Source organism: Abramis brama (assembly GCF_963993115.1).
Source record: "Abramis brama genome assembly, chromosome: 8".
Classification (NCBI taxonomy): domain Eukaryota; kingdom Metazoa; phylum Chordata; class Actinopteri; order Cypriniformes; family Leuciscidae; genus Abramis; species Abramis brama.
The window spans coordinates 21,946,554-21,962,028 of NC_139970.1; the positions used below are offsets into that span (position 1 = coordinate 21,946,554).

Genomic DNA, 15,475 nt, shown 5'->3' on the forward strand with positions numbered 1-15,475 from the left:
ACTTGAAAGATCAATTTCTAGGGTGGTTGTCGATACGGCTTGGGATATGGAATATATTACAATGTTTATCATCCACTAGGCAAAAAAAGTCTGATTGCTTTGAAAAGTAATTGCATACCCCTCAACAAGCCACATGATTTGAGGTATTATTTTTGACCATGCAGCACAACTTACATGCTGAAGTTTAATATTTTGTTGGTTTTACAAAATGCCTAGCACTAATTATTTGAGCATTCCTTGGGGAAACATTAAACTTATCCTTGAATATTCTAGGAAAGCTTACCCTCATTCTTACACCATAGTGATAGATGTCAGCAAACTGAGCCACAGTTATCTGCATCATGAATAAGTTAATACATTGGTTCTGCCCATGCCAGCATTTTATAATTTCTATGTATTAATCATTAAAGTGCCCAGCAACAATACCCATTCATTCAGTAAGGAATAATTGACGACAGGCCATTGAATTATTAGAAAATAATGCACACCTGAGATGGTAATGCGGCCACGATGCGAAGCAAGTGCATTATTTTCTGATAATTCAATGTACCCGAGTCAATTATTCTGCTTATACTACAGTTACCACACTTCAAACATTGTTCAGATGATGGATTTCAAGACATTTGTCAGGTTTTTGTCCTTAAAACGCTCGTGTGTGTAGGACTAATTTCTCACGCATCTAATCCTACGCCTCCGTTCTCCATTCCAAACGTCATTTGATAGAGCTAACGGAGACTTGAGCAGACTAATGCAGTTATAAATGCAGTTATGAGAGAGAGAGAGACTGAGAGAGACTGAGAGCGACTTATGTTTACTTCCTTTAATCTATGAGATTAAACACAAGTAATTCAATGACATCATGTGTCATAAAGCGCGAATGCTGGAAATGAGAATTATGTAACAATGGCATCTGATCTTCTTAAATCCATAGACCCTGCTTCAGATGTAATTCAGTTCAGTCAGGTCACGTGAAACGGCTTTTCCAAGCTCTGTGCTTGAGTAATTTTCTTCCCGTGCCAGTTACAGACCTGGCTGATCTCTCTCATCTTATCCATGATTTCAGCTCAATAAAATGATGCTTTAATCATATTTCTTGTAAATATAGGTATTGCGTTTGGAGCTGATTGTGTTTAGGGAAAGATGCTCTCAAAGATGGCATATTCCAAGTTTAAATAAATGATTAAATAATATTTGCTAAAAATCTGAAGATCTTATTCTACCTGGGAATAATTCTTTTTTTAAGATTTACCTATCTGGGATTCAAACATGTGGCTATTTTTAAGTTTTAATAAGTTTATCGAAATTTTTTTGTCATTTGTCCTGTCATGTTGATCCATACGTGCATGCTTTTCTTTCTTTCGCAAGAGAAGACATTTAGCAGAATGTCTGAGCTGCTTTTGTTCATACAGTTGACACTTTTCACATTTCCATGGTTCTCAGAAGCAGAAGTCATATAGGTTATTAAAAGACAGGAGTCTACAACACATATCATTTTTGTGCTTCCAATAGCTCCAATAGCAAAAGAAAAAAAAATACGATAGCATTTCTATGAGTTTCCAAAAGAGGAAAAAAGAAAGATGTCAAAGTTTCTGTCACTCATTCACTCTTTCCACTATATTTGAAACACCTATTCAGCAGTGTTCATTTTCTGTTAGTTTTCTGTATTTTAATACCAAGGTAAAATAGCACAAAGTACTGTGCTATAAATGTACAAGCGAAAATAAATAATGTTGCTAGACTTACAATGTTTATAACTGTGGAATTGCATCATCGCAGCCTGTGAAAAGCGTCCTTGAAGTGAATAGTGATCAGGTGCTGTCAAGCTCCAAAAATGACACAAAAGCACCACTAAAGTCTCATAAAAGTGGTCCATACACAACTTGTACAGTGTATTCTAAGTCATATGAAGTCTTAAGATAGCTTTGTGATGAACAAACTGAAATCATTTGACCACTTTTATGATACTTCAATGGCCATTTTGGCTCTTGACAGCCTTTGGTCACAATCCACTTTTATTATAGCAGTGTGATCAGATCAGATGGTGGACCTGCACCTAGATGCGACCAAAACGCAGCCCTGAATGTTTGCTGAGAGCGTGTCTTCTAGACAATCCCCTTTGAAGGCCTCGTCGACATGACAGCCATCGGCACAGATCTTCAGCAGAGACTACAAGAACCAGACAGGTCCTCCGCATAGACCCTATGACCAGCTTCAGATCCATACCGGCGTGATGAATTGATCTTCAAGCAAAAGGAACTGGATGAATATTTGAATGCTATAATGATCCTGATTTGAATTCTGACTTGTGATGCAGCCTGAATCATAATGACACCGTGTTCGTTCGTTGGCCAGAAGAGAACTGGCCCCCTGACTGAGCCTGGTTTCTCCCAAGGTTTTTTTCTCCATTCTGTCCCCGATGGAATTCGGGTTCCTTGCCGCTGTCGCCTCTGGCTTGCTTAGTTGGGGACACTTAATATTCAACAATATTATTGATCTGACTGCACTGACGCTGTTGTATGAGAACTGAACTGAGCTGGACGATGACGTCCTTTATTGCAGAACTGCTTTATAGATGAAATGAACTAATTTAATAATTGATTATCTTTACAATGGAACTGAATCAACACTGAACTGACTTCAGCTGAACATTTTCCTGTTATCACTGTAAAGCTGCATCAAAACAATCTGTATTGTATAAAGTGCTATATAAATAAAGGTGACTTGACTTGACTAAAATAATGTGCTACCCAAAAGTCTTGAAACATCAAGAATGTGAGTAAATAATGTCAGAATTTTAATTTATAGGTGAACTATCCCTTTAACGATTACCTCCACTTGAAATCTTGAATGTGGAATGTGTCTGGCCTCATTATATTCCACGTCTCCATTGCAGTGTATCATGTGTCTATGATCATCTTCATACAGCGTGTTTTGGAAAGAGTGGATGTATATTGTGTGAATGCCTGCACATGTTGCCTACGGGACCCAATGCTGTTGCACATGTCAGGTCATTATTAAAAGTTAATGAGGATTGATATCCTCATGCTCTGACCTTGGGGATTGGGTTTCCCGGTGGAAGCCTCTCCCATTGATCCTTTGGTTCTCATGTGCTGTTGGACAAACTACTCTCTCAACACTCCATTGGCCGTCTGAATGGCCGCGCTGTGAAGATTTATGGCTGTCAGTGTGTAAGTGTGAGAGATCAGAACCTGGCACACCATACACACTAAAGGCCCGTTCACACCAATAACCGTAACTATAACTTTTACCATATTAGCGTAGTTTTCTCTGGTGTCTGTGTGCGCAATAAGTGGGTGGGCAATATGCTAATGTTTCATCTTGACGTCACAACGAAACGGCTTAGGTTTCATTTTAAAAACTATTAATTTAATTGACTCAGAGTCGACTCTTACTTTTGAAAAACAATAACTTTATATACGGTGCACTTTCAGATTTAAAACTTTGCAGGATGCTTTCATTCACTTAGAGCTATGTTACACACTACATGAAATGTGTTTTTTTTGGTGGATTACACATGTAAATATTGGCAATAATGATTATTCAGACAAGTTTTATGTTGTAGAGTTATCATTTTATTGAAACATCTGAACACTAGTACCAGGAGTCCATGATACGCCTCATGCTCATGAATCTCATGCCACCCATATTGCTGAAGTTCCTGTACTCTCCAGGCCTGAAGTAGGTCATCTTGCCTCTGTAGTGGGGCTGCTCATACATGAGCCAGTGGCCCTCCATCACATGACAGGACTGGCAGTGAGACATGCGGTAACGGTCCATGATGTTGTCACAGTCATCCATCATCTCATACATCTGACCCATGAAGTTCTCCCTCTCGTAGATCCTCATTCTGTAGGATCCTCTGTGCTGTTGTGGAAGAGAAGTCAGTTATGTATAGATTAATTAGGAAGAACCATTATCACATGTAGTCATAAGTCTAACTTCAACAAAAATCTAGGTCTATCTCACACAGTTTACCATTCTGATTTCAAAATAAATGGTTAAAATAAATTTAGGACTGTTGTCTAATGTCATTTAATAAATACGTCAAGAGGTTCATGGAGCTCACCATAGAGATCATGCGGCAGGACCTGATGCAGTTGCTCATTCCAAACATGGACATGCAATCAGAGTACTCGCCCCTTCTAAAGAAATACTGATTTCCCATGTAGTTGGGATGATCATACATCATCCAGCATCCGCTGTGCACTCTACAAGAGTGGCAGTGGCTCATGTAGGAGGAGAAGTCACCACAGTCGCCGGTACAATCGTAAGAGCGACCCTGGAAATTTCTTTCTTCATAAAAGGTGACCTGAAATTTTATTTAGGCCTAGTTAATCTCTTAGTGGTTTTAAGGGAGGAAAATAGCACATTAAAGTAATTTGAGTGAAATTGTATGGATTGGGAGCTGTAATAAAGTTTACCTTCATGGTTGCGCTGTCTGATCCTCAGTAGTTCCACAAAGGAGAAGCTGAAGCTGAAGCTGGTTCTGGTTGTTGACTGGCTACTGTCACCCGTACCTTTATACTAGACCAAGACTAAAGACTACACAGCACCTATTGTTAGTCAATTCCTGACTGTGCAAGTTGGAATAGAGGCCATTCTAGATAAAGCTTGGTATGTAGATCTTAGTCCTTTCATTTTCAGGAATCTAGCATTTCTTGAGTTTCTAAATGTAGGGTTTTTTTTCTAAAAGTTTCTAATTTGCTAAAATGAAAAAAATTAAAATGCGGAACACTAAGCAAAGATTTAAAGGTCCCGTTCTTCGTGATCCCATGTTTCAAACTTTAGTTAGTGTGTAATGTTGTGGTTAGAGTGTAAATAATATCTGTAAAATTATAAAGCTCAAAGTTCAATGCCAAGCGAGATATTTTATTTAACAGAAGTCGCCTACAGCAAACGGCCCGTTTGGACTACATCCCTCTACTTCCTTCTTTAATGACATCAGTAGAACAGTTTTTTGACTAACCTCCGCCCACAGGAATGCTCCCTCAACTCTACCGAAATTCGTTTATGTACTTGCGCACTTCTTATAACTTACTGTGTTTACTCAGCTCTTACGGTGATTTTCTGAAGTAAAACTGACGCTTCATCTTTTGTGTGATGTACAATAAACTTTATTAAACTCATCAGTATATGTTTGATCATCATTCGGACCTGGTCCGAAACAGCAGAGTTGTAGGCTATTAATAAATAATGGATACATACAAGCAGATGACAAATACGTTATAATAACCGTAATTAAACTACTAAACTATACCTGTTCCATCTCTATACAGCACTCTGACTCTGTAGGCATTATTGTCCGACTCGAAATGAACACCGTTACTGAGAGTTTCTGATATTATCATCATTCCGTGAGATGAAATTGTCCTGAGAGACTGAGCGCAAGCTCATGAAGCTCCGCCCCCTGGGTCGTCCAGCAGCAGCTTATTTGCATTTAAAGGGCACACACTAAAACAGCGCGTTTTTCTGAGCCCCAAAAAATGACAATTTAAACATGCTGTAAAAAATGATCTGTTGGGTATTTTGAGCTGAAACTTCACATACACACTCTGGGGACATCAGAGACTTATTTTACATCTTGTGAAAAGGGGCATAATACGGGACCTTTAAACAAGGAGGTTCCATTGTTTTGTCTTGTTTCATAATCTTGTTTCATTTTTTTTATTTTTTTATTCTAATACACAAGATTTGGACCATGATGGATCCATTTTTAGTCCAACTGTAATTTGAGAGAAATTCATTTGAGAACGTGTCATTTTCATTTTCCTTCTGGAACCTGCCCACACTGCCAAAATAACCAAAACCTGGTTCAATGACCATGGTATTACTGTGTAATTACTGTGTGATTTCATGTAATATTCAAATTTTCTGGGATTTTGATTTTGTGGGTTTCATAAGCTGTAAGCCATAATCATCAGAATTATAACAAATAAAGGCTTGAAATATCTCACTTTGCATGTAATGAGTCTATATAATATATTAGTTTCACCTGTTAAGTTGAATTCTTGAAATAAATCAACTTTTTGATGATATTCTAATTGCCAGCACCTGTATATGCTGTGTTCTCACCGATACGCTTGTTGTGATTCGCGGAGTTTTGACGAGTTGTATTTTGACGACTTGATATTATTTCTTATTCAAAAGTTTAGAATGCCTAACATTCTAAATTCTTCCAGTTTAATGCGACATGTAGCCTAAGCTATGTATCGTTACTTTTGCAACGACTCTATTATTTTTCCAGTCATAGACCAACGCTCAAGCACTGACTAGAATCCAGCGCTGACAAGAATCGGCATTCACATGCTCAAAAATGTGTTTGGCGCTGACAACAATCCGGTGGTGCCTAGAATCCAGCGCTGACTAGAATCACGCAGTGGAGGAATGGAAAGTTGACAAGCCATTAAAAAGTATTGACTTAAGAAACATTTATATTTTTTCATATATTTTCAATAAATCATGTCCACTCTGGCGACGAATTTTAAAATTAATTAAACTAAATTCTATTTATAAGGTAAAACTTTTACATTTTTAGGCATTAACTAATTCCAATCCCTAATGCCAAAATGTTTTCTTTGTTCACCAAGTAATTTCTGGTCAGGCATTATTGTTAACTTGCAAGACAGTAAGGAGAAAATGACAATTTGATGGATAATTTAAATATATTCTGCAATCACATTTTGGTAATGTATTCATTCCGCCATTACATCTGAGCGCGAAACGCTACTTGGGTAGTTTCAAGATATAAAAATAATTAATAATACAATAATAATTTAATTGTTCATATATGTGTTTATTCTTGTTAGAAGATTATTATTTATTTTTTTCTGATTATGAACACAAATGAATCACGACAAACCAAATTAATTGTAATTGTATTAATTATACCATTGATGAAAACAAGCCGATACCAAGGTATTTTAGGCCTACAATTCTAACATAATTTTTCATGAAAAATCATGATTGTATTTATTTATTTTTCGAAAGTAAGGTTAATGTAAGCAGCTTCTTGCAACACTCTCCTAAATGAGTAATAAAACCTAAGTGCAAACATTACCGCTTTAATGACCGTCCTTTATTTTTCAGTGCATTTGTTTTACAATATATGGCTATTATACTGTCATGTGATTAATATTATAACTATTATTATGTAGTAGTGTAATGTAGACAGACACAACTAAAAGAGGTTTGAATTTTTCTTTGTTTAATTTGCACACTGAATATGGGTTGGAGCTTTTAATTTTGAACTCTCAAAGTGCACCAGATTGATGAATTTAACATTAAAATGCACAAATTTTTCTTAAGGGGGGGCATGCCCCCGAACCCCCCTAGAAGGCCCAAGGTTCACCCACCACAGATTTACCAAAAATCCTGTGAGAAACACTGGTATTGCTATGCCAATGCAGTTTATAGCTTGTTTTTTGGATTAATCACTGTGGAGTATAGTTCAATTGTATTAATAAATAAACGTTGCACTTTTTTCATCTGCCACTTTAAAGCTAGAGATCTTTAAAGCAGGATCGATTCTGATTGGCTGTCATTGTTTTTTCCTTCATCAGCTGAAAAGAATCCTTCTCAAAGTGATTCCAACAATATTGTTTGGTTATTGTTACAGTTGTGGTGTGGACTTCCCTATTCTCATAGAATATACAACAGTTATAAAAACTTTATGGTTATAGTTATCATCCTTGGTGTGAACGGCCATTAAGACAGTGTTACAGTTCACAACAGCAGGAAATGACTAGTGGTCTTAGCAGCCAGACTTTTGTTTTCCTGTTTTTGCATCTCCATTTCTGCATTCTTGGCCTTCCGATTGAAAACATGGAAGTTGGCGGCTTTGTTTAAAGGATGCCACACAATTAGACAAAAGCATTGCTAGACCACCCTTTCATTGCAGCTGTTTTCATCATTAGAGATTTGAGCAAACGCATACACTTAAAGGCATAGGTCATCCAAAAATGGAAACTCACGCTCATGTCGTTCCAAACCTGTATCTATGACTTTCTTTCTTCTGCAGAACACAAAAGCAGATCCAAAAAATTGAAAATGTCCATACATTGAAAGTTAATGGGGTCCAATGTTGTTTTGGACCCCATTAACTATAATTATATGAACAAACAGTTAACCATTCTTCACAATATCTTATTTTATGTTCCACAGGCGAAAGAAAGTCATACAGGTTTAGAACGACTTGAAGGTGAGGGTTTGCTTTTTACAATTCAGACTGATCTTGGGACTTGATTCTATTGATTTGGAGGCAGTAAGCAACCACCCAGAATGCCCTAGCAGCCACTTAGCAACGCTTTGGCATCTCATCAAAAACCCTATCATGGAGGCGAGTGCACAAGCAAAGGCCCCTTCATAAAACTGACATGAGAAACAACCACCTCTTTTTAAAGTACAGGGTTTGGTGCTGTCAAAAGGGCTTTACTTTGGTTTGCAGCATGTGCTGTTGGCATGAATAGTGTTCTGTGCTGCCTGTGTGCCCACAATGTGTGTTTAAACCCATTGGGAGGGATCTTTCTACCAGTCAAATGCACCATTGTATGACTACAAAATGAAAACGTAGCGAGACGGAATGGCTGTGGTGCTTTAATGATGATGATGGAAAGACCATGATGGGGTTTAAGGGTTGGGCTGTGGTTGAGATCAATTGAAATTGCTGACTGATATCCTCTTTGTATCATCTTGTTCTGTTCTCAGCTCTTTTTAGAAGCACATAATATTGTCTCCTCCATATACATGCATATTTAATTTATGTACCAGCCGCAATAGTAAGGAAATCTCTGTCTTCTTAGGTCGGATCTTTAATGAGCTTGTCTTTTTTGTGCTGTTCTTGATTGGTTTGTTGTATTTAATGTCTCATATGGTCTGTCTGTCTTTTAGGGAGCTCGTGTGTGGGTGCGGGATAAGGAGCAGCTCTATCCCTCCATTGTCAGCTGCTGTGATGACCGGACTCTCATCCTTACCACAGACTATGGAGAGGTAAGAGAGACCGCCTGCTGTGAACTTTTATTTTAACAAAAAAGAAAAAAAAAATTACTCACCCTCATGTAGTTCCAAACCTATGACTTCCATCCGTGGGACCCAAAAGATGATGTTGGTCACTATGTGCTTTCATTGTATTAAAAAAAGTTTGAATATTCTTTCTAATTTCTCCTTTTATATTAAAGAGTGTGAATAAATGATGACAGAACTTTCTCTCTTTAAGAGCTTTCACCTTTATTTGTGCCATTGTTTTTGGAATTTCATTCTTAATAAATCGGATGGCCATCTGTCTGAGAGAGATAAACGTTTCACTGTTAATGTCTTCAATTGTGTGAGGTCCTGCAGGTAAAGTACGGTTTGAATTAATTCCAGTTTCTCACTACTACAGTTAGACCTTTTGATATGAATAGCAGGAATGTCCATAAGGAAGCCAAGTTTAGCCACTGCGTTTAATCAGTATGGCCCTCTGTTAAAGCTTTGTGTCTGGAGGAAATCCTGTTCTCAAAGCACAATAAGAATGCAGGTCAGAATATATTTATCAGATGTGTGTCAACATGTAGCCTGTGTGCTTTGTTCTGGTCCTACATAATTTAGGAATGTGATATATAATGTACAGTTCAGCTCATATGTTTAAATATCTCTTGCAGACTTTGTATGATCAATTTTTAATCTCCATTAAATCTCCAGAAAATTGGATTCTTTATATGATTAACAGAACATACAGTATGGACTATCTTGCGACAGGAAAGCTGCTATACAAATCTGTAATCGTATTAGTGATCGTGTGTGTCATTCTGAACATACAGCACAAATTGATTTCTTTCTTACTATTCCTATTCCACATTTAAATCACCTCAGACTGATTACTATTTCCATAGATTAATACTTGAGTATTTCCATAATTGCTTAAACCGGCAGTTTTTCAACTCCAGATTTAATGCAGACTCTGCAATTCTTATATTCTACATGCATTAAAGTGCCCCTATTATGCTTTTTTAAAGTTCCCCAATTTTGTTTTGGAGGTCTCCTACAACAGGTTTACATGCATCAAATGTAAAAAAACAAAAAAAACAAAAAGCACTTTAATTTTCTCATAATATACATTGCACATCACCACATTTTTTAATAATTCTCAAATGACTCGTCAGATGATTCAGTCTTTCTAAATTTCTCCTTTCCTTGAGCCTGCTCTGCTCTGATTGGCCAGATGGCCCAGTCTGTTGTGATTGGTTATTATCAGTTATTATTACCATAACTGAATTTCAGCTCTGGAGGCTTCCTCAGTCCTCAGCGTATGTACACATTGTCAAGACAGTAATGATGACGTCAATTTTACCAAGCACTTACGTGAATGACTGATGTAACATACACGTTTGTAAAAACAAATCTTGCTCCATCCTTTATCTATACTCAAAGTAGTAAGAATGACAGACAATCTGCATTAATAGACACCGTTTTATGTAATAGTGGCCCACAGCAGCTTAGCAGATGTATTTCAGTAAGACAGTAATAACGTAATAATAATAATAATCTAAAACACAAAACTACGTATTCTGAACACCCGGTAGAAAATATATACATTAATAATTATTCATGCTTACAGGTTGTGATTCTGAGGAGCAAGCTGGTCCAAATAAACTGGGTTCTGAGTTGATTATTTTATTTTGGAAGACAATTACTTTATTTATCATGCACTTTCGACTTTACAACTTTGCAGAACACACACTGCATGAAAGGGAATATTCGAAAAAACATAATAAGGGCATTTTAACATAAATGACTTCCAATGTGGTGGTGATCAATTTGTGTTTAGGCCAATTTCAACCAAGCACAGTATGTGACCATAGAGAAGTATTCAGAGACTATACCAAATAAAGATAATGAAAAATGAAATGAAACTCTCATTTCAAACTGTTAACACCCCAAACCGACAGTTAGACTCCCGGCATGCAGTGCAGTGTCTGGCTCATAAAACTGCATAGTAAAGTGTAAGTGCATGGGACCCCGTCACATGTTTTATTTAGGGAGCTTACTGTGGCATCCATGCCCCAACAGAGATCAGGAGGCTGTGTGTGAGTTCAGTGAGGTGTGAAGAGACTGACACTCCACTGACACACTGTCCTGGGGTGAAGCTTGAGCTCGAGCTCATTCAGAAGAGTGACTTCCTATTGCCAGAGCTCTGTCTGTCTATGTACAGTATGTATGTATCTATGTATGTAACTGTCTGTCTGTCAGTTCACTCTATCTGTCTGTTTGTCTCATTTGGTCTTTGGTGCAAAAAAGTAAATTATCTGTATTTTTATTTAAAGCTGGATTGTAACTGATGTATTAATACTGTATAATAAGCCTATTTTTGTAACCATTTTTGACTTGAAATGCTTTTAACACCATTATCAGCAGTATTTAATAGACTCTTGGCTTTCACTAAGTCTATGGATAGTGTTTTGTAAAGCAAACCCTGTGTTTTTCTGGGATTGCTTTGAGCAGGGTGTGACTCAGCGCTGGTACAGCGGATGGGTTGAGAGAAGAACGCTTCCTGTGAAGAGTAGAGCCATTTCAGCTGGCCTCCATGTGTCTGCTCACTGCTGGGTCGTCCCTATTGATCAGGCCCCACCCACCTCATGCATATTCATATAGTCTGTGCTCTATAATACAGCAGGGTGTGGTCTTTCAAACACAAAGCCTCATGCAGGGCTCTTGTACAGAAGATGCCAGTATCTCTTTTAATTACAAACCTTCAGTCACTAGACAATTAATCATTTAGATTATTTACTTTTAATAAGCTGATACAGTATACAACAAACTTGATGAAATTAATTTGAATTTTATTGCGTATACAAGGCAATGATAGTATTTTAATGACACAGATGGCAGACATGCCTTGATGTGATGTCTTGTAGTCATTACAAAATATTTTGCTAATATGTGTATAGCATAAAATGATCTTTGCTTGAATAAACAATCTTTTGTTTAAATACAGTCCTAAAATGATACTGCGTAGTTTAATATTTAAACATACTTTTTGGACCTTGTTTTGGTGCATCAGTCAGCGGCCCTGCCCTCGGTGAAAACGCCACATTAGGAAAACATTGATTGTGCACTTTATAACTCTGGATCAATGGATTTAGCAGAAGGTTTCACATGCACACGCACGTTTAGGGGAGTGTGTTGGTTGTCATGCAAGTGCATTGATGTTGTGTGTGTACTTACTGTTTGGAAGACCATGAAAGCATTTATTGAATGCTAATACTTACAGGAATATGCCATTTCTCATGCAAGTCATGCAAACTTAAATGAAGATTAACAACAATTCCTAATGCTTAATCACTTCGTGCATGATGAGGAAGTCTTGCTTCTGTGGAAGACAGATAAACCTACATGGACAATGGACAGTTCCGCTAAACAAGTGGAAATTTGGTATCTTATATTGATAGCAAACTGGAACACAAATAATAACTCCTACAAATTCCAGGAAATTCCATTTATTCATCTCACACTAGAGCATCATTTTTTCAAACTGACTGCACTGGTTGTTTTTTCTCATTTTTTATTGATGATCTCATCATCAGGATTCCCAGTTCTCCCAGGAATGGTCCATTGCTTAGCAACCAGAGGTTCCCGTTTTCTGGCACACTGTCAACACTGACACCCATTGTCTGTCTGAACGCCTGTAATGTGCTAATGGCGCTATGACAAGCTGACTCCCTGCCATATGTCAATTTGCAGAGCACAGCAGGACACTATAACCTGGGGCACATATGATCATGTTAAATACACTCTTATTTTCACAAAATTTATGACAATTTGTTTGCAGTCAGCATGAACTGAGTACAAAATGACAGTAGTTATGATAGATTGCATCAGATTTTAAATGTTGCTGTAGAAAACCCTTGTCCAGTATTTACTTTGTAGCCATCATGATGCTCAGTTGTCATATTCCTCTAATTGTGTTACATATTGTCTGACATAAGTGAGTTCACAGCCACACAACGGCAGAGGACAATCAGATGAGGCATATGTCAGAGAGTCAGATTATCAGACAAAAATTGTCTCATTTTATGAAACCAGCTCAAGTTATAATTATATTAGGTCAAAAGTTTGGGTTTGGTAAGGTTTATTAAAATATTTTTTAAAGTAATCTCATGTTTACCAAGGCTGCACTTATTTGATTAAAAATACAGTATAAACACAGGAATGTTGTAAAATATTATTACTACTTAAAATATTTTCTATTTGAATATGTTTTCAAAATGTAATTTTTTCCTTTGATGGCAAAACTGAATTTTCAGCATCATTACTCCAGTCTTCAGTGTCATATGATCCTTCAGAAATCATTCTAATATGCTGATTTGCTGTTCAAGAAGCATTTCTTATTATTATCAGTGTTGAAAACAGTTGTGCTGCTTCATATTTCAAAGTTCAAAAGCACAGCATTTATTTAAAATATAAATATTTTGTATCATTAAAATGTCTTCTTTGTCTCTTTTGATCAGTTTAATGCATCCAATCAAAATAAAAGTGTTAATTTATTTTAGAAAAAAAATTGTTGGCCCCAAACTTTCAAACGGTGGTGTACATATTAACTTAATAATTTAAATTCGGGGTTATTATAGTTTTTTAAAGTTTTTATAATTCCATTTTATTTTTAGCTTTTCTTTATTTAAATTTTATTTTTGTTAGTTTTATTTTATTTTATTTTTATATATATATATTCTCTTTTTATTTGATCTGTTAATGAAAATATTTTAATTGAGTTTTCTTTATAGTTTTTTTGTGGTGACATTCATTTAAGTGGATTCATCTTTTAAGAGACCTCAGGGCCGTTGCTTGAATTCACAGGGTACAAGACACCCTTTTTGTGGATGTTTATGGACCCAGGCATACACTCGGACCAACCTAAGGGACATTTTCCTGGTCATCCCCACGTAATGAAGCCCTGCCTCTTACCACATCCTGTGAATGTTTGATTTAGACACATTTATTGTCATTTTAAACCTCCCACTTCGCATGTACCGAGTGTTGTTTCAACCTCCAGGCTGTTTGTTTGTCCTTAGTGGTGGGAGCCAGCATCTTACGAATAGGAATTTGGGGAATTTGTCTCCAGATCAACAGGAATGTTTCAATTAAACATCCTTGACTTTTTTACTGGATGTTTGCGGATGAATCATGTGGCTGGAGCTCATGTATTTTGTGCATGAACTTTGACCCAAAGTGCGTCTGGCGTCCTTCTGTGTTGAGAAATGACCCATAGAGAGCAAATTCCTGGTCTGGTGAAAGATGAGGCGTCACACAACGATAACTACTATGAAACACATTAACACAGATATGAAGCAACAATGACCTCATTATACATGAATGAACCATGATAAAGTCATAGCGCCCCCTAGAATAAACTCAGACTGCTTCACACCCAAAACCTTAATCTGATAAACAGAGCCTCAGGTGTTACTACACATGGGTTTTGTGTCTCGTATCTCCATATAGATCACATTATCTCAGGTGGGGGCTGAGATTCTTGCCAAAGTGCTGTTTCCTTTCTGTCTTGTCTGATCAATGAATCTCATCTGTCTGGAGGCAGGCCTGACGAGCCACAATGATAAGATCATTATTGTATGACATCATTCAATTTTAGTGGCACTTTTTGCTTATGGATTTGTCATCGATCTCAGTTACAAGAATAACTATGACCTACACGCTTTGAAAGAAACATTCAACACAATTTTAAGGAATTTATTTAACTAGAGTTCTTAGCCAGGGTGTTCCAAATGAGTTGCTAAAGTGTTTTGAGTGATTGTTTTCCTTCGCTGGTTTTATCGTCTACTGGTTAAAGGTAGGTTAGGCAATTTTCGTTTTGTTCAAAGTCCTAACTGTAAAATTTAATGAACAACACCTTAGCAAGCACAACTAATTAAACGTTGTCTGCATATATAGACTTTGGCTGTCTAAAGCCTGTTTAAATGTGTTCTTTTATCCACATTCTTCCTACGCTTTGAGCGCATTATGGGAGTAACTTCCGTTAAATTGTAAACAATCAGCGAAAGGTTCACTCTATGAACACAATAATAAGCATTTTCAAAAACTGGGTACAATCAGATGCATTATTCTACTCACCCTTCAACCATCGAACATTAAACAAAAGGATGCTGAGGAATAAGGATTCTTTGTTGATCAAATTTATGATTTGAAATGATTTGTTAGTCTTTTTGAGTGGAACTTCCCCAAAGTTCCTCTCGTAATTTAAAACGCAGTATCTCGTTAGGAAAAAGGTGGATAAGAAGATAAGTAACATTGTCTCTATGTCTGTAGTTTAACCCAACACTGTAAACAATACAACATATGTTTTTCTGTTGCTTTAACTCAAAATAAGTACTTTTTTTTATGTTATACAAGATTCAACTAATTGTTTAAGTCACTTTAATGTAATTTAAGTTGAAATGACTTAAAAATCCTAGTTGATCCTACTGAA

At 36.8% G+C, this 15,475-nt stretch overlaps 2 protein-coding genes across 2 annotated transcripts in view; one reads left to right on the forward strand and one right to left on the reverse strand.

Moving 5' to 3' along the window:
* The window catches only part of myo10l3 (myosin X, like 3), a 79,487-nt gene that overhangs the window by 12,602 nt on the left and 51,410 nt on the right, over positions 1–15,475 (forward strand). The window contains exon 2 of the mRNA XM_084122786.1: positions 8,908–9,006. Within this exon, the coding sequence (XP_083978912.1) occupies positions 8,908–9,006 (99 nt within the window). The remainder of the gene's footprint in view (positions 1–8,907; positions 9,007–15,475) is intronic.
* LOC311088410 (gamma-crystallin M2-like) lies at positions 3,571–4,526 on the reverse strand. Its single transcript, XM_084122481.1, has 3 exons — positions 4,443–4,526; positions 4,088–4,330; positions 3,571–3,885 (listed from the first exon to the last, which is right to left on the reverse strand). Exons 1-3 carry the CDS (start codon positions 4,446–4,448, stop codon positions 3,613–3,615), a joined length of 522 nt encoding a protein of 173 aa, XP_083978607.1. The 5' UTR covers positions 4,449–4,526; the 3' UTR covers positions 3,571–3,612.

Bases quoted from the DNA above. Each gene is read 5' to 3' on its own strand.
- LOC311088410 (XM_084122481.1), bottom strand. The intron at 3,886-4,087 runs GTGAGCTCCATG...CTTCCACAACAG, and splicing joins CCTGCCGCATGATCTCTATG to CACAGAGGATCCTACAGAAT.